This window comes from Betta splendens, chromosome 13 (assembly GCF_900634795.4).
Source record: "Betta splendens chromosome 13, fBetSpl5.4, whole genome shotgun sequence".
NCBI classification, from domain to species: Eukaryota; Metazoa; Chordata; class Actinopteri; order Anabantiformes; family Osphronemidae; genus Betta; species Betta splendens.
This window is the reverse complement of record NC_040893.2, coordinates 4902319-4928249: the sequence shown is the minus strand read 5'-3', so window position 1 is coordinate 4928249 and position 25931 is coordinate 4902319. Positions and strand designations below refer to the sequence as shown.

At 44.8% G+C, this 25931-nt stretch overlaps 1 protein-coding gene and 1 long non-coding RNA gene across 3 annotated transcripts in view; one reads left to right on the top strand and one right to left on the bottom strand.

Annotated features, from left to right (window-relative positions):
- rtn4rl1b (reticulon 4 receptor-like 1b) overlaps positions 1-16377 on the top strand; it is a 105954-nt gene extending 89577 nt beyond the window's left edge. The window contains exons 2-3 of the mRNA XM_029170238.3: positions 12610-13061; positions 13482-16377. Of these exons, the coding sequence (XP_029026071.1) occupies positions 12610-13061; positions 13482-14375 (1346 nt within the window). The 3' untranslated portion in view covers positions 14376-16377. The remainder of the gene's footprint in view (positions 1-12609; positions 13062-13481) is intronic.
- A 5949-nt stretch (positions 16378-22326) lies between these two features.
- On the bottom strand, positions 22327-24483 carry LOC129605024 (uncharacterized). 2 transcript variants are annotated; one of them, XR_008696491.1, is made up of 4 exons: positions 24346-24483; positions 24147-24217; positions 23559-23705; positions 22327-23474 (listed from the first exon to the last, which is right to left on the bottom strand). It is a non-coding gene; the product is annotated as an uncharacterized LOC129605024 (long non-coding RNA). The 2 variants fall into 2 exon arrangements; XR_008696490.1 differs by lacking the exon at positions 24346-24483 and having other exon boundaries at positions 24147-24318.
- Between the last annotated feature and the right edge of the window lie 1448 nt (positions 24484-25931).

Below are 25931 nucleotides of genomic sequence, written 5' to 3'. Positions count from 1 at the left end.
TTCACCCCATATCTCTTCGAATTCAAACTCAGATTGGCTTAATCAGCTTGATGACACAGTATTTAAAGGAAAACTTCACCAATTTTCAATGGAGGTGAAGTGGAGGGGAATCTGTTCGATGTGATGGTGGGTAGTATTTAAGAACAAAGGGACACTCAGATTCCTCGATAGTTTCTATGCAGAGAAATTATCATTTATTTCTCTGCAAAAGTCCCCTGAGGCATCTCAGGATTGATTGTTATGGGTTCACAGACTACGACTAGTGCTTCCTGTTTTTTTCTGTACCTGCCCCAGCAACGGTCAGGCTGAGAGGGGGCGGGGCTAAATGACTTCCGTTTTCCCTGTTTTCTCTGGACATAGATTATCAGTGTTAAATGGTGTTGCACATTTTTGCTGCTAAAATGTAATGTACAAAGGCTAGAGTTCAGCCAGTGGTTGTTGTTTATTCGTTTGCCAGGTTTGTCCTCATCCGACTCTCTCATAGTCTGGTCTCTCAGCCAGTATTTGTCTTTCTTAATGTGCAACTTAGATGGCTAAAAGGTTTCTTCTGGTTTTGTGTAATTGCTGATGTGCAGAGGTTTGTTTTTCTGTGATTATGATGTGGTTGTGCTGGTGGAGCTGAAACTGATGAAATTTAGTGAAACACGGTTCTGCTGTGTAAATCACGGTGCTATTACCTGGTTTTTGAACATCTGGGATGAAATGCACAAAATCCAAGATTCATGACTAAAACTGCATATACGTACAGTAATTCTGGATCTTTGTTTACTACAAATTCAAGTAACCAAAGAGACAGACTACAGTTACATTTCCGTTATTTCACCCTGATTGGACAGATCCGTCCCCCTGCTCCGTGCATCTGCCACAGCTGGAGCACGGCTTCATTGCCTGTGTTGTTTTGGTGAGGTCTTCCTGTCAATGCTGGGCACAGCCTGGCAAAACTCTCATAACACTGGTGCAGCACACGCAGCTGTAAACAGCCATTAGGTTTGAAACGAGGGCCGCAATTAACTTGCGTTAAATTTGAAGTAATCAGAAACGAATGACGCCTCGTATCTAGAACTGACTGTAATACGCAGTATCTCCCATAATTGTTCGCATCAGCCAGGAAACGCTCCAGAAAGGATGGATCGCTCACTTGTAAGTAAATTTGGTTATGACAAATTACACATTGTATCATGTGTCATATCGTTCATATTATGCACCCATCCATTATCTATGCTATTGCTACTGTTATGGAAACAAATCCCAGCTGTCACCGGGCAACAGGCAGATAACACCCGGACATGTTGACGGTGTATCACATGAGCTGACAGACCATCGTTCATGCTCACAATCACACTTATGCGCAATTTAGAGTCGCCAGTTAACATAAGTCCGTGTCATTGGACTGTGGGAGGAAGCCCGCAAACACCAAACAGGGATGACACTGTTACAATAGTTTGGGGCCTCGTTCAGCTCAGCCGTCATTGTTCCCCTTTGTTCTTTTTCTCGCTGTGTCTACATGACTTCTACACGTTCAGTCGCCTTCTCCTCCCCGTCTGTCAGTTTCTCTGCCGCTCCCTCAGTCGTTCCAACGCCTTATTCACAATTTCTTGTGTAAACAAACCACTCAGTGGTTCTCGCTCTCTCTCGCTCCCTCCGTCGCTCCCCGTCCTTGACTTTACTCCTCGTTATCCGTATTCAAGGACAGAGGGGTGGGCGGCTGGAGGGGATCATGTTTCATCATCCAGCCGTATGAACTGAGATGGCGCCTGACGTCTTCTTCTGCCGCAGCTTGTCTGAATATCATTGTTGTTCGGGACTCGGTGAAATATTCCTTGGAAGGTTTTTTTTTTTTTTTTGGTTATACGTTGAAAGAAGTTCAAGAAACCAAGTCATTACATGCAACGAAAATTAGTCTCAGGCCATCGCTGTGGAGGCAAGGGGGAAAAAAAATAACCCACTTATCTGTGGAGCGTTTGCAGGAAGGCACTTGGCTTTATAAGGCGAGTGGGGATTGGGAGCATTCGCTAGTGAGTGGTAGTTGCATGCAGACAAGCAGCTGAGAGGGGGGGGGGGCACTCACAAAGCTGAGTAGTTTGCCTGGGTTGCCTCCAGAGGGTTCAGGTTTACGATGGAGAGGAGGAACTTCAAATAAATAGCAAGAGCTAACGCCAAAGGAGGAAAAAAGCATCACCCTCACAACGCGATAAAACACCACAATGATCATGATCCTCACATGTCGCGCTACAAGAGGGAGAAATTAATTTTTGGGTTGTACGTATGGAATGTTTTGGTGATGAAACACTTTGAAGTGAATCTCCGGTTTTGGTGCCGCTCCGTTTTTTTCCAGTGACTCACTAAATCCCATAAGCTGCTATAGTATCTCTAACAGCCAGACCAGGGTTTCTTTAATCACAACTAGACAGTGACTGTGTTTTATCCTGCGAAGCCTCCTGCTTTGTTGTTTGCGAAAACAACAGCAGAATCAATTAAGCAGCATGGGGGACATGGCGCGAGAGGAGACAGGAGTAAATAATGGCGGAGACGGGTCATAAAGAGGAACAGTAAATTGAATGAGCAAGAGAGGCATTAAGTCTATCTGTTTATATAAAAACGGAGCGGGCAGCGTCGGTGAAGTACCGCTGCTTAGGCTTTAAATTGAAGATATTTCACAGCGAACGCCGGCGCATCTCTCAGGAGCCGAGACTCAATAAACAGGCACAGGTATGTGAGTATTTGTTCGATGGAGACACAACAGAGACTCAAGGGCAACTTTAATACACTGCAGAGAATTGCGAGGATGAAATGGTGATAAGTTATCCGCAGCTGGCGCCGGACTCCGGTACATGAGGCTGGAGACGGGCCCAATGGAAACCCAGTGATAAAAACGCGAAAAGGCAGCGATGGAATCCAATCAGGAGCCCAACGGATCTGAATGTGATTTGACTGAGATGAGATGCGAATGTACGTATACAGTAGCGAGGAAAAACGAGGTTTTGAGCAAATGCTGAGAGCGTTTATGGAGGGGAGAGCGACGGGGGCCTTGAAGGTGATGAGCCCAGCACAGCCCGGCGAGTTAATGAATTGACATTACACCAGGATCAATGGTGAAGCTCTCAGGGTCTGAAAAACTACACTTAATGAAAAGGGATTACTCCATAGGATCAAGGCCTTCCAGTCCCGGCTTCTCCTCCGCTCGCTTGTATTCTGCTGGGTTTTTGTTCTTCGCGCTGCCACGTTCTAATTTTAGCCGGCGTCTGATGAGGCTCCTCCGCTCGACAGGTTCGGATGCGGATGTTGACTGGAAACGTGTCACAGAGTGAGAGAACTCTGCGACGCATGTAGATGGTGGCTTCTTCTATTTGTGACATTACACGCGTTATAATCCAGTAAATCTGAGAGGGCTGTGCTGTAGTGTGACTGCTCCAGGAACTAAATATATTTGTAGATTGTCCCTGAAGAGTCGAACCCAGAGTCAAAGGCAAACAAAACATCAAAATGTCTTCACAAACGGTGCTTTCACAGTGATCCAGTCCTACCATCACCGCTCCATATCGTATAAACCGCTTTCAATGTTCAGGATTGAGCTTCACTGTCATCATACAGTACAGGGTTGCACAATAAGACTCCCTTGTGGTCCGTTTCATGCTAAAGGCACAGAAACCATGTGGGTAACTGCTCGAGAAGCGTCTGTGTTGTGGTACGTTCAAGTGCACAGCATTGGTTGAAGTCAGTGTAGCGACTGGGAATCTGTTGGATACTGAGCAGAGTAACTGTGCAACTGCGCCGTTCTCTCTCGGTTCTGTCCGTCCCTCCAGACTGAAACGACAGCCTTCCTCCCCTGCAGCAGGGCTTTTATGCAGTGTCCTCTGGAGGCCGTAAATCTGAGACCACCAGCGTGGCGCTGGAGTATGTTCAGTGCAGTCAGAATGGAGCTGTGGCAATGCGGCATATTAGTGCACACGTACAGTGGATGGGGGCATTATTGGAACACTTTCTTCTGTGGACACACATACGCACGTCCTCCCTGCTGTTCTGCTCCTGCTCCGTGATGAAGCCCTATATAACTCCAATACTCACTCCCTTGTCCCTTCATTGTTATATAGAGAAAAATACACCTGGTGCCGAGGACCTTATGCTCCCAGGCCGATGCTCTACCTACTGAGCTACCTGAAAAACATACGTTTGACCATTTTAAACACCACAACATTCTCACATAATAATGTAACACTATATGCACTAGTACAAGTCTAACGAGTCACAGTGCCTTCCTGTTTCCTGTCCTCGCACCCCTTAACGTGTGATTTAGCCTTTTTCTGTGCTCTCTGAAGCCCTTTGTTGAGACACATGAAACTCTGTGTGTGTGTGTGTGTGTGTGTGTGTGTGTGTGTGCGTGCGTGCGTGCGTGCGTGCGTGCGTGCGTGCGTGCGTGCGTGCGTGCGTGCGTGCGTGCCTGCATGTTTGTGCGTCTGTGTTTGTGTGTGCATGTGTGTGTGTGTGTGTGTCTTACGTACAAGGAGCAGCAAACTCTCACCTGCAATGAATAATTGATCTGTTGAATCTAGGACGCATGAGGTTTGTATGCAGGGAGGCAGCTGCTACAGCAGGAAGGGAGCTCACAAGGAGTTTTAGGAGAGAAAGAAAGTGGGGAGAAACACAAGATTGAGACCAGTGAAAGTAAAGATGTCACCTCTCACTGCAGGTGTCTCTATTGACCTGATGGTTCCAAAGCATATGTATGTTTTCTTCTATGCGGTGTGTCTTATTCACACGCGCCCCTGATGTAAATAAACCAGGATCAAGAGGTGGAGGAGGATGGTGACATTATGTAAAGGACAAAGCCCCGAGTTAAAAGAAGATCCAGCAACAGGATGTGCACTTCCTGATAACAGCCACGCAGCAGCACGTGAAATCCAGCCACTAAAGCAAACTAGTTGTATAGGATGAAATGAAGTCGTGCTGAGAGCTGCTCCCGAGCCGTCCTCAGGGGAATCAGTGTTTAAACTGGAAGGTATCAGACATCAAGGACACCGAGATCAGAATTCAGAGCAGATTAAGACAAATTGGAGCGTGCATCAGCATGGTATTAGACTGATTGCACCGTTATGTATAATAGCTTTCTTAGTTTAGTGCTGCTGTGAAAATCTAAGAAGGGGAATTACTCTCATACCAGCCGTGCATTGGTCATTTTGCTCTGCATTTATAAACACTCTATTAATTTATTGAACTCCGTAGGGAAATCTCCCTATTTTGTTTGGGCCCATCAAAGCACAAAGTCAGTTAAATAACACTAGGCCTGGAGGTGCAAATAATTCAAGGTCTTGCTTAGATTTCATGTTCAGGCCCTGTGGTTCACAGAGTAACCGCCGTATCAAAGCATCCATGTTTCCATAAGTGAACTCATCTTTCTGGCTTTGTATGAGCCGACTCATAAAAGCACAACTCACTCCTGAGTATCTTCTTCCGTCTGCTCGCTGTCACGCGGCATCACCGGCCGCTCAGCTGTCACTCTGACGGAGCCTCGCGATGATTGGCCGTGCTGCACCCTGTCATTGACGCACGCGCGCATGATTGAACAAGACACAGCGACTGAATGAGTCTGACAACCGTCCAGCCTGAGAGTAAGAAACTGAGCGTGGCACACTTTACTCAGACATCAAGAACGTGGAAAAGGAAAAAACAGATTTGTTTGCACCAAAGTAAATCTACATTTACTGCTAGCATGGTGTTTTAAATGTGGGAATACACTACTGCTACTTTCATTTATCAATTAAAATGTTTCTTTCAGTTACTGAGTTGGGTATTTAGTCTTTGTGGCCCTTTACGATCACAGACATGATAAACATCACCAATAAGTTGGTAATTATATAATTTCCAAGTTGGTTTGTTAACTCACAGTCAATTTAGAATTGAGAGTTTTGTTCCTTCACTTCTACTAGACTTACTTAACCCGTAAAGGCTGTGGGTGTGGTGTGAGCCCTTGTTCTGTCAAAATGAGGAAAAGGTCTAAACCCCAAAGGCCACATAAGGTCATGGGGTGTCTATCAGGTGAGTGAACATTAAATGATGCGGCATGGCCACAAAAATTTCTTTGTTTACTACATGGAAAAGATTTGCCAGCATCTAAAGAGTTAACGTCCCTGCGCTATTTTAAACACGCGAGGGCTGCAGACCATCAACCATGAGAGAAAATTACGAAACACTCCACTGAGAGGAATTGGATTATAAATGATTTCTATCATTTCGTTGAAACTCCGGTATATGAGCTATACACTGCTCTATACGGACACACTTTGGATGATTTATATAGGTTTGGAAGAACCATCAGTTTGCTTTGGCCAGTGTGGCGCAGTATCACACCAGGGAGTGTAATGTATTTGAATCATTTGGCTTTGTGCTTTCGTGATGAATTACTGGAGGCGGTGGTTGATACAGCAGCGTCGCCCCCAACAGCAGGGTTTGCTGTGTACGTCTTTGCATGGAAGGTGCGTGTACTTCATCTGTGTGTGTGTGTGTGTGTGTGTGTGTGTGTGTGTGTGTGTGTGTGTGTGTGTGTGTGTGTGTGTGTGTGTGTGTGTGTGTGTGTGTGTGTGTGTGTGTGTGTGTGTGCTGTCATCTATCAGTGTGCAACAAAACGGTGTGAGGTGTCAGGGGTAAAAAGACCAGATGGGCACAGATCTTCCCCAAATGTAAAAAAAGGTGGAATTAGCGCCTGGTAGAAATCCATAAAGCCCATTTATTAAAATGCAGATATTAAACATCTGTGGCTCCTCAGTCATCCACCTCTCTGCCTCGGCTTCTTTCGGTTCAGGCAATAAATGAGCTTTAATCTTCCGCGCACTTCCCGCAAAATAAAGATGCTGCTCGCGTACGGAGGAGTTATTTTTAGGTCGTCTGATCCATCACCCTGAGAGAGACACTGCCACTTACCTCATCCCTGCCGTTTTCATCTTTAACTTCTCGTTTGCTTGATGCTTTTATAGAAAATCTGAGGAAGAACTGAGGAAACGCTTGTGCAATATCTGCTTAACTGCATGTAAGCGTCGTACCTACAATATATAACAATTATAGTCATTGTCCACCCATGTATGAAGACAGCTCACACCACACCCACAGCCTTTACAGGTTGGGATCAGGCTGTGTGATACAATGCAGAGCTGCATGGTAGGTAACAGCTTAAGGACCTCAGCTGGCTGTTTCATTAGTGCTTTGAATGACAGACTTGTTATTTATGCGGCCCAGTGGTCTCGTGGCTGACGCAAGGGAGCATGGCCGGAGTGAGAGGGAGCAGCAGGGCAGAACAGGCCGGGATCTGAACAAAGCGTCACGCTGTGCTAAAGCTAAAGACAAAGGGTTCGGTACCGTCTATGTCCAGGATGCAAGCAGTCAGCAGAAGTACTACACGGATGGAATCTCATCAATACAGTCACTTAGTCTGAGTTTATCTAACTGTTTTTCTAACTTTATTAAATATTAAAACAACTGGCTTCCTGATATCCTGGTTTTTCTTTTATTTCTGCATTTTTTCATTTTTTTTCATCTTTTATTTCCTCTTTTTTTCACAGGGGATCTAAAGAGATTTATCTACAGGGCTGCTCATTGACCAGCCACTGCTGGTTACAATATCAAACAGCCATCAAATAGCACTTAGCAGACATAAACATCAATAATGTGGGAAACATGCTGGTCCATTAAGTCTGACGTAAGTTGGCACACAGTTTGCCAACCTGCTGGAACCACCGGGCTCCAGTCCTCCCGCCGCACTCTCTGCTCTTCACCGTCCTTCTGCCGCGGCCGGGAGGTCATCAGAGACGTGGAGCCAAACTGACAGAATAATTTAGTCCTAATTTATGAGGAAGGGATGAGATCACACCGAGTGCCAGCAGTTTATTGTGCAAAAGTACACAATAAATGACAGGCTGCAAATCTGCAAGAGTAGAATGATACAGTTTCAGACGTGACGAATAAAATCAACTCCATCCCAGAACTCACTAAACTTCCTCCGCTCTCTTTTCTGCTGTTAGGATTTCATTGTTTTTCCCTTCTGTTCAGTGGATCCAGTGGTTTCATTGCCCCGCCCCGAGAATCTAACAACACACAGACCTTTGATGTTTTCAGCAGGGATTTTCGAAAGTTGAATGTGTTTAGGAACAAATTACTTATTTTATGAGAGGACGGGATAAGAAAAGTCCACTGAGTCCTCTAATAAAATGCAGCATATTGATCACAAAAGCATGCATAAAGAAGGAACCAACGTTGATATGTGTGGTAAAGCCACCAAATGTAAGAATTAGACTAGTCTAATTTATTTGCTACTATGAAATAGGAGCCGCAGTACAACAGAACACACACGGTTGTTTGCAACGCCTCCATTCGCTGATGCATCTGCAGTGGAATAATATCATCATAAAAAGACTTCTGTTTCTGAAATATTGCTATTCTGCTGCATTTCTCAGACATCCCAGCGTTGTGATTGTTTGCTCTCATTGCCCTTTCGCTCACTAGAAGAACAGTCAGGCGACGTTATGAGGCAATATCGCCCGCAGCGAGGCCGGAGAATGGCAAACCAGTCAGAATCTATAACTTTCTGCAGAAGCCTGTAAAATGAAACCAAAATAAATATTCCCAGGCCGAGGGAGGCGGCGCTGGCGGCGCGGGCGTTCACGTGCGGGTTTGCTGTTCAGTCAGCGAATAATGGCAGTAATCTGTGGTTTAAACACGTCAACAGAAACATTCTTTAAACATGGAAATGAGAAACAGTTTGAGTGAATACATTTGTTTTGTGTCATTGCAGCTTTTTTTTCCGCAGAAGCATTTGCGCTTTTGTTCCAAGCTTGTTCCTTCACTCAAACTAAGGCACAAGTCGATGCTCTGTTCACAGCTTTGTTCACTTCACTGTGAAATCAATCATATATATTACATACATTACATTTTTTGTTCAGTGAAACTTTTTTTGGCTGCAGCACTTATCATCAGAAATCATTTCAAATTGTGCCTAATGATGGACAAAATTCTACAGCTCCATCTGTGTTTATCTAATCAGACTGTACTGTAAGACTTCAGCATTCCAAATGATTCATTCATCATCATGATGATCATCATCATTCATTTACAGTATAATAAATATATAAGTTAGCCATGTATAGAATAAAATGACTTATTCTCCTGCTGTTTGCAGACTCGGCTGTGTGTCGATTTGATTAACTGGATTAAAACTGCAGAAGCCTTTTATTTGTTTCAGATACACGTTAGAATATTTTTATTGCACGGAACAAGGATTTGATTGTAAGGGCCTTAAAAAAGGGGATTGTCAGCCAACCACGATAATAACTTGCACGTCTCGCTCAGCGATCGTACATCAGGAGACACAGTGCGCTGTAACACCAACAGTGTGAAGATAATTTTAAATTTTTAATGTTTTCAATTAACACAGCCCTGAATATTTCATGCTACTCTTTTTACTCCAACCTACTTGTCTTTGCACCGAAACGCAACCAAACCCTGATGTTACTGTAACAAAGCGTATGGTCCAACACCCACCCAAGACCCACAACGCCGACTTCAAATAACAATGCAAAAGTGCTTAGAAGCATGTGTGAAGATTTAAATGTGTTTGCAGAGTGGATAGTAACCAGGAACCGTGTTTTAAGATTCCGTTCTCCAAAAAAATGGAGCCATTCCCTCGATAATCTAATTATTATCCACAGTGTGCATGCACACGACTGTAAGCACGTGGTGTGTCGAGGCATTGTTTAGAAGCAGCCAATAATGGCGAGAACACCTCGGATCTTATCAAGGTCTTTGGAGAGACACAGGAAATTGAGTTTGTCCAGTGTAATGTTGGGCAGAGTCACGCAGCTCTACAGACGTAGCGTTTTCCCTCCTATTAGCAGAGATGTGTTATTCATGAGGGCAAATCTGGAGTGAACTATTTCCATTGATATTCTGCACAGTCCCTTCCCATTGTCTATCAGGGGACCTGCACCATTCTGCTTTTATTCATATATTTGTGCCGTTTTTATTTCTACACCTCTATAGAAAGAAGTACGGCCGAGTGCTGATGGGGTCACGGGGTCAGCTGTCATTCTCGCTATAAAAAGCTATGAATGGCATCCTTTTTTCTCAAAAGCTATCAATAGCATGTATTAACAGTAACCAAGAGGTTGATGAGAAGCTGGATGGAGAGAGACTTCTAGGTGAGAGACACATGACGAGAGTGTTAATAAACAACAGTGACTTCCACCAGAAATAACTGCACAGTTTCCCCCTTTTCCAAAACGCATTATCGTTCTTTCAGAGCCTCCTTATTTATTCAGCTTAATAGATTCCATTAGATTCTATTGGCGTATGTATGCTCCATAGTGTCCAGGGCTATTTTTATAGTACAATTAGAGCTGAATGGCTCATTGTGTAGGCGCACAATGCTGCCGCAGCACACATTGCCGTCCCGCGTTTTCATTTAGGAAAAGCATTTACACGCTGTTTATTTTATCTCAGTGCTGAAAACCTGCCTCCCCTATTCAAAGCTCTGTAAACAGGCCTCATTCAGCCAGTTAACACTAGCGCTCGTCACACTGACATGATCTCTCTCATTCATTAGTGAACCCGACGCGCTAGCGCGCGCACACGCGCGCCTTTGTGCGCCCACAGAGGCCAAACGCGCCGCGCGCAAATGTAAAAGACGCGCGCGCGCGTCCCGCGAATGCATCCGCTCGGGGACTTAGCAGCTGTACTCAAGGTGAGAATATGCGCGGTGCTGAGATCAGTGCGCTGACAGGTGTTAAGGGCTTCAAGGGAGCCGGAATGTTGCAGGTGCAAATGAGTAAACACGCGGCGTCAGTGCGGTGGGAACAAAGCAAAGGGTGGAGGCTTCTCCCCCGTCACTCAGTCTGCGTTCACGAGGGAGAGGATATTTCCGGCGTCTAAACAGCAGCTGCATTACAGGTTTACATCTAAAGTGCTCGTCTGGGATTCAGTGAAAAGATTTGGGTCACGGGGGAGAGAAGTGTGAAGATGTTGTCCTTTTTTTAGCCAATCAGTGAAACCGTTAAAATACTAATTATTCAGCATAGAAATACCACTAAGTCCTGATGAGAACGAGCGCGTGCGTACAGTATGCGTTATGTGCACAATCAGCGCATCACCGATTTCAACTAACTCGCTATCTGAGCGGCATCTCCGTCGGCCTCCCCCCGCGCGCATCACGCTTATCGCCGTCTGTCTCTCGCCGGCTCAGATCATTTTCCTGTTACAAATTCCATTGAAGACATGCATGGAATGAAGTGTTAATGGAAATAGTTTAAGGGCTCGAAAAAATTTAATTACTGGAGTGAGAGCAAGATCAGTTCGATGAATAATGGAATCTCTTGGATCGGTTCCCGCTGAGGCAGGTGACTGAAGCGGGTATCATTTCATCTCCAAACGAATGTAACTGCAAAGGAGAAGAGCGAGGGTGCGCGCGCGCTCGCTTTGGTCAATACTGTGATGCTACATGAACCAATGTTAAATTAATTGGCTGCGAGGTTGCATCTCAGGAACACGCTGCGTGGCTCCTCCTGCAAATTGTCTTTGAAGAACAGCTGGAAAATCCGCTGCGTTGTCTTGGCTATTTCGATGATAAATAACACACCAGTCGTTTCCCGGGAGTAATGGGAAGCGTTTTCACCTGTTTACGCAGTCACTAGGTGCCATGTTTGATACGGATTCACAGAAATGGTGAGAAAGATTGAGATAAGAACAGCGACAGAGTGAGAAAACGGCGAAACAGGCTTGTTTGGTCTCGACTGTGACGGAGCTCGATACAGTCAGAACTGAAAATCCATGCGTTTGACACGAGACATGGAATTAAAATAACACTGTTCGATAATGCCGAGGTCTCCTGTTGTGAAGTGCCCTTATTGTCGCCAAATCCACCTGCGTACCGGCGCACATGAAACGCGTCCAGCCCTTTGACCGCGTTCAAGCGTGAAGAATCGCCTCATTTAGCGCGTACGTTTCCGGTTTAGGAGGACGGCTGCGGTCTCCATCGTCGCCCCGTGGCCGGGGTTTAACGGATAGGATTGGATCCGTGCCCGAGAGAGCCTGGTTCTGTTCAGGTGACGTGCTCCGGCCCTGCAGCTAGACACAAAGAATTACTGTTAAAGGTCACTGGAGTCAGACGCTGAATGTCACAGCTTAGCCGCGGTTTGGCGAGAAAGCGCACAAAACACGGGCCCGCGTCCTGGTGGTGAGTGATGGTGGCTGCTGAATTTCCACCGTAAAAGACGGAGGATTAGAGGGTGAGGTAACAGAGGCACATCGATTGGAGTCACAGAGTCAGAGAATCAGGCCTGGTGGTGTGAATAACAAACCGAGGAGGCGTCGGCCGGGGGTTGTCAGATGGTTTCGTGATGGGTCGTGAGTTGTGCTCAGTTTAGATGAGGCTTCGATTAAGTCAGCTCTCGTGTCACCAATCAGATCGCGCCTCCCAGTAGATTACTACAAGCATGTATACGTATGTGTGATTTATGTCTGCGCTGTATCTTTCTCATCCCTCCTGTGTGTGTGTGTGTGTGTGTGTGTGTGTGTGTGTGTGTGTGTGTGTGTGTGTGTGTGTGTGTGTGTGTGTGTGTGCGTTCACTGCAGGCTGTGGGCTGGAGTTCCTGCTGGTGCTCTGCGGGCTCGAGTTCTCCTGGTCCTGCCCTCGTCACTGTATCTGCTACACGGCTCCCAGCACCGTCACCTGCCAGGCGCACAACTTCATGTCGGTGCCGGAGGGGATCCCCCCCGACAGCGAGCGCATCTTCCTGCAGAACAACAAGATCCACCGCCTACTCCGGGGCCACTTCAGCGCCAACACGGTGACCCTGTGGATCTACTCCAACAACATCACGTACATCGAGCCCTCCACCTTCCACGGCTTCGCTCTGCTGGAGGAGCTGGATCTGGGGGACAACCGCCACCTGCGCTCCTTGGCCGAAGACACCTTTCACGGACTGACGCGACTCAACGCGTTACACTTATACCGCTGTGGACTCAGTTCCCTTCCTAATAACATCTTCCAAGGCCTCAGAAACCTACAGTATCTCTACTTGCAGGTACACGAGTGCACAAGGCTCTTCTAGTTTTTTTTTTTTTTTTAATTAACCATCCATCTATCATCTTGTCAGGGGAGGATGCTGGAGCCTATCCCAGCTGTCACTTAGGCCAGAGGGCTTGACAAAGAGTCTGTTAGGGCTTGTAATGAAACACTGTTTTCAACACAACACGCGGAGCCAAAGCCAGACAAGAGGCTGCTGCTGTAAATCTGTTACAGGCACATTAATCTTATGGTATTACAACATAATGTCCAGCCTGAACTTTTCCTGAATACACAGGTCCCTGCATCAACTGAAGACCAAGATGGAGCAATTCCGGGCAGATATTTGCTGATTGTGTAAATTTTTTTTTTTTCAGAACCGTTACGGCATCATTACCTTGGAATGTAATCATGTCATGTCATTTCTGTATCTCCTCAGGACAATCATCTGAAGTTCTTGCAGGATGACACGTTTATGGACCTCCACAACCTGAGCCACCTGTTCCTGCACGGGAACCGCCTGTGGAGTCTAAACCAAAACACCTTCAGAGGCCTAAGAGCCTTGGATCGACTGCTGTTGCACCAGAACCAAATCGAGTGGGTCGACCCCCTGGCCTTCCACGACCTGAAACGCCTCACCACCCTCTACTTGTTCAACAACACACTGGTCCAGCTGTCCGGACAGTGCCTGGACATGCTGCCCGCCCTGGAATACCTGCGTCTCAACGACAACCCGTGGTCCTGTGACTGCAAGGCCCTGTCGCTATGGGAATGGTTGAAACGCTTCCGAGGGTCCACGTCCGCCGTGCTTTGCGTGACGCCAGCCGACGTGATTGGGAAAGAAATGAAGGACCTGCGCAAGAAGGACTTCCCCAACTGTTCGCCAACGGCTCCGAGTTCCGAGTCCAGAGCTCAGACTAACAATTTGTCTGGCACGGTGAATCCGTCCATGAACCGCGGTGTGGCGGTGGGCTCTGGAGGGCAGAACCACGTGGTGCACACGTCGAGGCCGGGCCGCCCTCGAAACTGCACGAAGCCCCGCGATAGGGCGAGCAAGGGGAAGGGTGACAATGAGGCGTACCACTCCAAGGAGGTCATGGCAGACAAGGAGGACTCCTCCCCGGATTTCACAGACGGGGGGAAACATGACCACACATCCCCAGATGGCACCGTCACGCGGAGGAAGCACAAGTGCACTCCCCGGACCACTGTTCGCCCCCCTAGCGGGGTCCAGCAAGCCAACAACAGGGCGACCTTATCCCAGCCCTTACTACACGTCTACGCCATCTTTGTGGCCTTGATAACAACCGATATTGACTACATCCTTCGTTGACCCTCGGAGGGTTCGGCAAACGCTAATCACACACAAACACAGCCCTCGGACCCTCTTTTGCTCCTGCACTACAAGGCCTGTGTGTCTTTTATGTATGTGTGTGAGCGTGTGTGTGTGAGTGGGTTTGATTATATGTGTAAACGTTGTGTACGGAGCTTTACTGTTCAGACTTTTACTGTTCAACAGGCATCAAAAGCATCAAACATCTACGGCAACAAACGACTAGCAGTACAAACTTCGGAGGGACTGGGAATGATGATTGGAGGATTGAGACCTAGCTTGCACTGCCACTTAAGCCAGTACGGCTTCATCTTTATGTAACTTGGTATATTTTCGATCTATATTTTTTTAACTACTGTTTCCACACAACTGGAGCACAGGCAAGCACATTTTGGTAAGACTAAGAAATGAGGGTGAAATCCGTGAGCTAGTGAACTCAGACAGACAGACAGACAGGCGTCCAAGTGCTCCGTTCAGCTTCTTTTAAATTAATTTAATGAATTTATTTAAATTTCTATTTCATTTCAAGAAGGTAGCGCGGTGTTTTGCTCTCATGTTTTCGGACAGATCTGCTCTTCATGTTGCTTTGCTAAAGAAGCCAGGTTCTAACAACTGCGTGTACAGTCTGTGTTTCTTTTAGGATTTGAACGCGGCCTAATAAGCTTGTATCCCACAACGTGCTGTTCTTACCACAGGATGGAACTTTATAGCCACACGTTTTAAGGCCATAAACACAGCAACCAGTCGGCCCATACGTCGCGTGAAGCCGTAACCAATTGTAACAGCAGCCTCCTTCACAATGCTGGCTTTCTTCAGGTATTGCACCAAACCCTCGGCCTGTTTCATTCCATTCCATGTTGGTATTACATCAAAGTACACAATCTGCTTCATTTACGCCCCCCCCCCTCTCCTTCTGTGCAACGAAATATTAAGCTGCTAATTGTTTTGGGATAACAAGGACTGCCATGCGCTTCATTGATTTGCTTAGGAACCAGTGTGTGTCTCTGGGAGATCAAGCTGTGAATATTGAAGTGTTTGTCTATATCTTGTGTCAGATGTTGTTCTTTTTTCTTTCCCGTTTCTATTTTTTTTTTCCAAGACACAAAACGGACCTACAGACAGAGCCCCTGCAGGGGCCGCGGGAGCCTTAGAGGTCAAGGGTCAAATGGGGCTTTCTCAGATTCTCGATGAGGTCGCGCCGAACGCACCCCTCGGCGGTGAAGGTGTACCTCTCTCATGGAGAACATGAGGAACGCCTTTCCTGTTTGTTTTTTTTTGATAACGACTTCAAAATCAAACGAGTACAAGACTCGAGAGAAAAAAAAACAGTGTGTGTACCTAAAGTGACTTGTGATGATTAAAAAGATTTCACAAAACATGGAAGAGCAACAACAGGGATCACACAGAGAGAAAAATGCCTCTTAATTAACTGACGTGATTGTCAAGGAATGTGGGAATCTCAGACTGAGACAACAGCTTCTGAAGTATCATGGGGGGGAGATGCCGCACAACGTGGACAATTACTGGACATCTCGCTGTGCTTCTGGAGCTTTTGTGCCTCCTTTAAATCTACTGATAAGATGGTGTTGTATCAATGATGTGACATGTACCAGTGACAATGGCGACAAGAGGACGTCCTGCAGTGCTCATATTAATCATTTACTGTATTACTATGAGAAAAACAGTATCAGTAACATTGATGATGATAACAGGGTTTCGCACTCCTCCTGTCCAGGGGGAGTCTTTCAAGTTTTGATTTTCTGGTGGTTTTGTTTATTTACATATTTTTCACGTTATATTTTTAGAACCTCTTATTTGCTGCATCCTTCCTCCAACCCCCCCCCCCCCCCCCCCCCCCCCCCAACCCTCCTTCTTCTCTCGTTCTACCTGTACTTTTCTTCATCTTTTTGTTATTCTGCAGTTGTTCAGTAAGTTATCATCAGAGAACAACCGTATAAAAATGTTTATAAAGATATTAAAATCTATATCTTCTTATGTCTACCATTGCAGTGTGCCTCTGTTTATTGCAGCGATTGCTTGTGTGGAGCAAGTAAAGACGTTGCCTTTCTTTCCTCCTAACTTGTGACAACGAGGAATTGATTCTGTCAGCAAACTTAACGTTTACCTCCCTGTTTCCTGTTGTTGACTTTGCTGTACTCTGCAATCTGTCTCCCCTTATTAGATCTTATTGCCTAAACAATACCTGGGTCCTACGAACAGAGATTTCAAGATTCCTACAAAATAATTTCAAGACAACATTCAGGCTGAGCTGCAACGCACTGCAGTTCAATAAGTCTTTCAGAAGCACTGAAGATAAAAAAAGTTTCAAATGAAATCTATACATTCCCCTGAATATTATTATTATTAAAAGAGAAACGTAACTTTGATTTCTCTCTTTTTTTATTTTCTCCTCTAAACTCACCTCACTGTGATCAAAATAGATCCAAGTGTTTTGGAGTTTAATCTTCTTTTTTAAAATTCTGTTTCATGATAAATGAGCGCAGAAGAAGTGGTTACATGCATGGATGAGAGTGCCGTGTAATTATATTTAAATTAATAGCAGGTCTGGCATCTGGTGGTTGACGCTCCACCAAATCCTTCAAATAGACCCGTTCACTCTCTGACTGGGCGTCTCTAAATGTTTTTGCTTTTCAGCTTTCTTTTACATCACTCACATCAATCCCTCCCTTTGGTTGCTCAACCATGTTATTCCTGTCACTTTGAAGATGCTGTACACAAAAATAAAATAAATAAAGCTCCAACCAGTTTTATCACACTAAGTATTTACAGGGTGACACTGAATCCACATTTTTATTATGGTGGAAAAGGTGCCTTGTACGTGAGGAATGGCTTCAATTTTAAAGGGTCTACGACGTATGTGTAGATTTTTCCAGCGTCCAAGTGAACTTCATCAATAATGATCAAGTCCACAGTCAGTAGAGGGTGATTTTCTGTTTCCCACGTTCATGTTTGAATGCACTGAATGAGATGTAAAATGATAAACAGGAGAAATTGAGGCATCCCTGTATCTATTTGTAACTATTTGCGGGAGCTGATGGGGTGTGGGTTCTCTAATAAGCTTGTTCACATGCACATAAACGTCCATCACAAAACTGACACGCACAGAATATTATTAGTCCAGATCAAAAAATGCCTCATTGCAGTGTTTGCAGCCACGATGAGAGGGGTTGATTTTGTCCATGTATTCAGTTTGAGTCCAGAAATAACTCCTCCAGGCTGAAATCAGTTCATGATCAATGTCATAATATATCATTGTCAGTTTACGGCATAGAGGCAATTCTGCTTTGGAATTGTCTTTGCATAAAGAACATTCAGAACGAAGCTTCTGTGCTACAGTACTTCCATTCAGTGAAAAGGATTGTGAGATGTAAACATTTAGAATTCAGTCTCTTGTTTGGGCTCCAGTCCAAGAATCTTGCAGCTGCAGCTGCAGTAAAAAGGTGGTGCTGTCACGTTCCACTCCAGTCCTGTCTTCAGGGCATAGCAGTTGAAATTCTAATTATGTCTACTTTCAGCTGGCTAAATTTGTAAATGCACCTTTCTTTCTACATGTGGCCTTTAGTCTGGACTGCGGCATGTTTCTCACCCTAAAATGGTTCCTCCCCACGGCAGCCTCTGGGGTGTGTACATGTGAGGATGCCTGTTTGGCAGAGAAAACAGCGCTGTTATAACGGTGGCCCAACAGATGGTGGTGCTAGCATGGCATTCAACCCTGACCTGGAATTGAAAGCAAAACGCGATGGCGTTTTGTGGGGGTCAGCGCTGTTTCCCCACGGCTACGGTTGGAGAGGGTTTTGTTTCAGTGCTCTGGCTTCCCCCCAAACACACGCAGTCAGCTTCATTTGAGACTCTAAATTTCGCTAAAGGTTTAAGTGAGCATGGTTGGTCATATTGTGATAGCCCTCTGAAGGACAGAAGACCTGTCCAGGGATCGATGGATGGATGGATGGATGGATGGATGGATGGATGGATGGATGGATGGATCGATGGATGGATGGATGGATGGATCGATGGATCGATGGATCGATGGATCGATCGATTCATGGTTCATGGATGGATGGATGGATGGATCGATCGATTCATGGTTCATGGATGGATGGATGGATGGATGGATGGATGGATCGATTCATGGGTTCATGGATGGATTCATGGGTTCATGGATGGACATTTTGTAAGGTAAGTAATTATGGTTGGATCATCTCATGCACTGTGGTTCGTAAATGAGAAAATACTGAAATAAACCAGCAGCAAGATAAACTGGAAGATTATCTTAAATGAGAAATGCTATTTCTGCTACTACTAATATTCCCACTGCAAAAAATGTATGGACACATAATACTGGCCCTTCCTAAAATCACTATGATCATTTTGCAACAGAGCTATGAGTCCAAATTTCTTTCAGCTTGCTCTATAACCAGTGTGGAGTGAAAACAGAAGTATAATATTTCTCCTTTGGCATTTGTTGGCTTGATGGCTCATCCATTCCCGACGCAGCCTCAGTGAGAGAATCACTCCCTCTTGGTCTTTTGTTGGAGCTGGAAGTAATTGGTAATTGCAGAAACAAGCTGAAATGTCTGGTGTGGATGAAGATTGCTTTCATGTGAGTACTGTGTTCTAGTTGGCTCATTTAGATGTGAGCTTGCTTATGCGTTTTAGGAAAATATGCCTATATCATAGGTGTTTGCTTAATTTAAAGACTCAACCAGAACTTTACAGATGCTCACAAATCCATTTGTGAGCATCTGTAATGTTAATGTTGGATTATCTTTGACAGGCTTTGCTCTATGCTTTGCTAACTAGCTACAGTAGTTGACCATACAGCACATTTACCACACAGAGATGATTCAATTCAATTCTGAGATCTCTGTCCAGAAGAGTGCAGTCCTAGGAGCAGTTAAGATACTGCAAGGACCCTCGAGCTCCCAGGCCTCTGGTAGAGGAGGCCTCTACAATCTGCCTTGACTGGCTGGCGTCAGGGGACAAAGAAAAGAACAACAACAGGCTACTACAGAGCACAGGCAGGATGGTTGAACTGCCCAATAATGATGATGGATGATGTGATATGAATGGATTTTGGTAAGGGCTGATACAGTTTGTTGTGGCTTGAACACTGTGGGGTGGACACGGTGGTTCTTGCTGTCTATCAACTTTATGGCTAACAAGAAGAAAAGGTTTGAAAATCAAGAAAACCAAGAGAAAATATTTCATTATGTGAATCCACGCTGTTCAATGGAAATCATAAATAAAATTAACTGAAAGGTCAAAAATTCAACCTTGAGCTGTTCATATTCGTCAGACAAAACAAGTTTGCAAAATATTCTGAAATGTGATACGTTTTCTTTGTATGATGTAGTCGACTTCATGAAGGAAATCACTGGCTCGAGGAACAAAAAAGATTTCATGTTTACCCTGTATTTAACACAGAGAGAAACCCCTAAAATGAATGCTCCTGTAAACTCTGTAAAGTATCTGTAAAGTGATCACTTTTATGGTGGCCTTGCCTTAAATACAGAATTGCTTGATTTTTCTCAGCTTGTAGGTGTCTGACTAACAGATACTCTCGTCTGACTTGACCCACTTAGTCGAGAGGCACATCAAAGGTAGGGACGTATTTGTAATTGTCTCGCTGCAGAGGATACAGACCCAGTTAAATTAGCACGACGCAGGTAGGACACTTGACTGCGTCGTTAGAAGACGGAGCCAAAACGCTGCTGCATAATTAAAAGGTGAGATGAAGAGAAATATGTTCCGAAATGTGGAATGTGGTATCATTAAGAAAATGAGAGAAGGGCTACAGCACTGCAGTAATTGAGCGGTTATGGATCCATCGGGGAGGAAATGACACAGGGGAACAAAACCAGACATGTGATATGAGAATATAATGAGATGTAATGAAAGTGAAATTGACAAGAAAGTAGTTGGTGCTAAATGATTATGTGTTTGTTAATGAATCTATTGATTATTCATACGATTAGTCACATTAATGTATTTTTAACATTCCCCATTGTGACGTGTGGAGGAGGTGTAGTGGTGTCAGGTGTCAAAAAAAGTATTTGACCTTCTAAATATAATCCTGTTATTGTGTTTCAATTATTACTGTATGTTGCTAATTTTCTTTTAGTTTGTATGAAATTTTGTATCATCTTTTGACCATCGGTGTAATGTTGCAGGACAGTTTGTGCCCAAAATGGGCCATAACTCGTTCAGCAGTGGGTGATTTTAATGGGAGGTTTGTGGAGCAGTGTAAATATGAAGTTGCTTATTTTTTTTACTTCTGGGCACCTTTCTCATTTGCCAGGTGCTGAGTGTTGTACAGTATTATGTCTCCTGTGATGGCCTAGCCTCGCCGGCGTACCGGCGACCTATATGAGGGTAAGGTGTGTTTTGTTTTTTAATAAAAAGCTGTAATTGTATAAAATAGCAAATTTGAAGTGAACATCAATTAAATATAAGTAAACAAAAGCAAGTCTTGATGCAAATACATGCTAGAAACTTGTAATTTAGAATGAGTCAAATTTAGCTCCATTGGTAGCGCATGGTTAGGGAAGCAGAAGGTCCAGGTTCCAGGCCCAGCTTCTGGTACCAGGTGTGCCCTTGAGTAAAACACTTAGCTCCACAGCTTCTGTGTGGGAGCCCACTGCTCCCGCAGGGAATGGGTTAAATGTGTGTGACATACTGTATGATGAATAAAGGATTTATCATCATCTGGTCTGACGTTAGTGGGACCATCATTTACCTTCCAACAAGACAAGGACCCCACACACTTCCGTAAAAGCTATTTGTTCAAGAGGAGTGATAGAATGTAACTGGTGAGTCCAAATCGTTGGTAGATCTGCATCAGGATGCAGCTGCATATGAGCTTTGACATGTTCTGTCCATAGAGGCAGAGTGACCCAACCTGTAGATACGACAGTCTTGAAACAGACTGCAGCCTTTGACTGGCTCTGCACGGTCATGTGTGTGGCTTTAATTAAAACCAAGCAATTAGAAAACTGAAAAGGAGATGACGAATGTGGGTGAGCTGGGAAGAGAGACGGCTCATGGGCGGGAAGGGGAGACACGATAATTAAGAGCAGAGACGCCACGAAAAGCCAAAACCCTCACACCTAGCGTGACTTTCCCTTCGCCTTTCATCTCAGAGTCCCACTCTCCCTGTGCAATCACACAGCCATGGCCTCTTTTTCCATAGACCCTTTCTTATGGCAGCTTTTTTATTTTGTCTATTTATTTAGCGTCAAACGGTCCCCAGAGCAGCGGCGTGCTCCAATTCTCCAAACCTGCATTGTAGCCGCAGTGAACATGAGGCGCCCACGGCCACACCACCACCTGCATGGATTAGAGGCCGGCTAATCCTTTAGCGTTTGACCTGGAGTCAGACGGAAAGGCAGAAAAATTACTCAAAGTCAGCGTGACATGCTTCTCCATAACAATACATGTAGGTTAAATGATTATTTTTTTTTTGCCTAGACTTCTGTCCCGTCTGGTTTGAAGTCGTTTCTTATTAACATAAGAATAAATGTCATCAAAGGTGGACAGAGTAAAGCTGTTTGCGTTAATATGGATAAAGCTTCTGTAACCAAAGCTACTGATACTGCTGCTCTTTGACATTATACCTATTATGCTATGTGTATATCTTCCATATCCTATCCAAAGCCAATGTGTTCAATATGATTATTTTAGTTTCTGTGTTTTCCATCTTTTTTTGTCTTGTTTGTAGGTTTAAGGTTTAGTCTACGCTATGTACCAATGTGCAGCTGTCGCACTGTGGTTGTATTGTATGTGTATGTGTGTGTGTGTGTGTGTGTGTGTGTGTGTGTGTGTGTGTGTGTGTGTGTGTGTGTGTGTGTGTGTGTGTGTGTGTTGCCCAGGCTCAACAAGGCCTCCAGCATGGTTCTTGTTCTCCAGTATTTATCCGTGTTGTTTGGAGGAGAAATGCCGAGAGTAATTGTTCAACATTTTCCCCCCAGAAATCCTGAGATGGCCAGAGTGTGAGTATACTGGCAGAGAAAAGGGGCATCAGAGCTCTTTTCTGCAAAGTGATAGCCACATGTGCTGTGTGTGGATCTGTTCCTCAGCGAACAACCACAGTAGAAAGTCTCTGAGGCTATAATATCATACAGGGACGAGGAGCTTTCAAGATAATAAACAAACTCACGCATTCCTAAACTGTCACACTATTAATGGTTGATTTCCACCAATTTATGTCTAAGGAGAATATGTTGACTTTCATTTCAATGATAAATCACACCTACAGAGATAAAAAACTCATTTACACAGACAGGATTATTTTTAACGTCCCCTTTTCCATTCATCCATCTATCATCTGCGCCAATTATCTGTGGAAGGGTCATCACTCCATCTCTGAGCCTCATAATGTATAGATCTACCAACTATCAATGTAAAATATCAAAATATCATCATTTCATGATGATATGTACTGTTCCAGAAACACTATGAAGCGTTTGTGTTTTAGACACTCAACGCATTTTATCTCTCCTTCTTGGTGTCTCATGAAGTGACCTGGTAGCTCATTAAGCAGAGCATGGGCCTGGGGAGCAGAGCGTCCCACGTCCCTGGATGCTACCACGTGGTCCCATCCCCCAGGGGATGGGTCAAATGCAGAGTAACCCGCTGCAACCAATTAAGTGTCCTTCAAGCATAGGGTCGGTGGTCCAATTCCTGGCTTCCCCAAGTCATTGGCGAAGAGTCCTTGGGCAAGACACTGGAACCCAAGTTGCCCCCGGTGTCAGCATAAGCAGGATAGAAGTTCTGCCACCAGTGTATAATTGTGTGTTTGTGAATATGTGAATGCAGCGTTGAATGCGATTTGGTTACCAGCCATAAAAAAAGTGTTATACAAGTACAGGATCATTTAACATTTAACACTCTCCTGCTTTGCAGAATCTAAACAAGTGACACGAACAAGACAGCAACTAATGAATCCAGCAAATGCTCTCAGGTATCCTATATAGTGCAGCATAAAGTGAGTGAACCCAGAGCCATAAATCTGCTCCGGGGCAAATGTCCCGGTGACTCATCCTGGTTGGAGCGGAGTAATCATCTTTTCCACAGGTGTCCCTAAGACAAAAGCCCATGAAACAAAAAGTAAAACAGAGAAAATAAAACTCACACTAAACTTGACTTCTAGCTGCTGAGAAGCACCTTGGGGCAGGTTTGTCCTGATCAAAGCCTCCAATCAACACGCGCAATCAGCTGAGGAGGCCCAAAAACAGAGACGCGCTGTCCTTCGGGTGTGAAGCAGCTGTGAAGGCCGTCGCTCCACGAGGGGTCCAAGCTCCAGTCAAGAGGCTAATGACACACACAGACGCCCCTCCTCCATTTTACCACAATTAATCACTTTTCTGGCAGATCTGACAGAAGTAAATCTCCTCACAGCAGCATTCCGTTCTTCATCAGGGCTGCTGATTAGACGGGCTTTTGTTTTTACGCACTAAATGGATGCATACATTTCATCTCCCAAACTGTAGCGCAGACGGCAAACAAAATGTCAAATACATAAAATTGCATTTCTACACATATTAATGCAGCAGATTCAGCACATACTCTATAGTACATCTCACATTTACAGTCCGTCATTCAAAAGAATAAACACCACTTTGTGGCTCAGCGCTTAATGAGCTCCAAGTATGCAGCTGTGAAAATCAGGCAATCACCAAAAGGTCAAACTAGAAATAAACATTCTCTAGTACATGTGCATTTACAAAGGGTTCCACTGACCTACAGACTTACCACATTCAAATCAGCTGTTGGAAATCCACACTTGTCACTCAAACTGTGAGGCAACGGTTCTTTTTATTTTCCTAGAAGCAGACATTTTGAAAGGCAACACAAACAAAGAGCTAAATATGAGAGGAAAGATGATTTCCTGTTTCCTGCTGAGAGTTGGATTGTTCAGGTCAGAGTTCGGTGTTCTCTCATGTTCACTCACCTTTCGCTTCCTTTCAACCCAGCTGGTACATTCTGAGCAGACAGTGGGTCAAAGAATGGATGGAGCCAGAACTTCACTACAGGTGAATACAGCAAATAAATCCATTCATCAACACATCTGTAAAAAATATAGCACTGATAAACGATATAATTAAATAATAAAAAAACTATTAAACATGAAATATTACAACATGGTTTAGACATTAATGTCTGAGATGAGTTATTTTATGGGGGCAGCAAATGTTCACTGTTATACAAGCTGTAGAGTCACTACATTGTTTCAAAGTGTCATTCAACTACAATGTTGTTGTCACATGACAAGGTATAATAGAATATTTAGAAAAATGTGAGGCGTGTACTCGTCAGTATGCCGTTAGCCCTTCAGTTTCTCCTGTTCTAGGCCACACCTTCTCCCTCACCACACCACGTCTTCAGGCCACGCCCACTTCCTCTCTCTCCCTCAGTAAACTCCCTGCAATCAGGACAAGTCCACACACCTGGACCTTCGCTTCTGCCTCCCTTCAGATACACTCTCAGCCCTTCCGTCAGTGCTGGGTCATCGTCAACCCGCGCTGCTCTACCTCCATTACCTTCATCACTAACGTTGACGTTGATGGACGTTTTCACCCATGTTAGTCACGCTGTGCCGTGCTTGTAAGCCGTGCATTGGTGCTCCTCTCTGATTTTTTCTGTCTAGCCATTCCTGTTTCGCCATTGTCGTTTCTGTTTAGTTCTCTTATGCCTTGCCTAGATCATGTCTCTTACACATATTGGGTGAACAATATATACTATATGTACTATACAGTGGCTACATGTATTTCACTAATAAATATGCAGCCACATGTGTCATATATCCAACTAAATGACACTTACTAGTTGAGCATACAGTAAGTGTATTTAAAAAATGGCATTCATTATACATTATCTTAAACTATAATACATAAAATAAACGGAAAGAAAAATGTAAATACTGTCTCTAGATTCGTAAGAGGGTTTCTCTACTGGCTTAAAGACAATAGACCAGAATTCAGGCCTGACCTCAGGTACAGGACAACAGGCAGCTGCTTTATCTGCCCACGATACCCCTGTTTTTAATTTGAATCTACTTAAACAGTGGGTCTCTTACCACCGGGTACAACATGAATGAAACATGCTGATGTACTGATTTTGTCACTCACCTTGAGGCGACCCAGCGACAGACCCCCTAATCCTCTTGGCTCATGGAAAACAGAAGGACGAGCTCAGACTCCCGGGATCATTCAGGACGCTGGCAGTTTGAATAACGCCCGTAGCTCGCAGCTGATGGGCCTGAACAGTGTCAACTTATTATGTCACATTCAAAACACAGACATCAACAGAAACCACACAGTTTTACCATATGTTTCAGGCAAATGGATCGAATGAAACAGGCTCCTGGCTGCTGAGGAGCTGCAGGAGGCGTGTTTGAGGCCATTTCTGGATCAAAGTGCCCCCAAAAAAGTTTTCCCATCTCCAGTACAGTGCACGTGTCCCCTTCCAGCCGCATGCCGGCTCGCAGTGGGCTGCTGAGGGGCCGGGTCCAGTTCAAACTTGTCTCGCTCCCCTGCT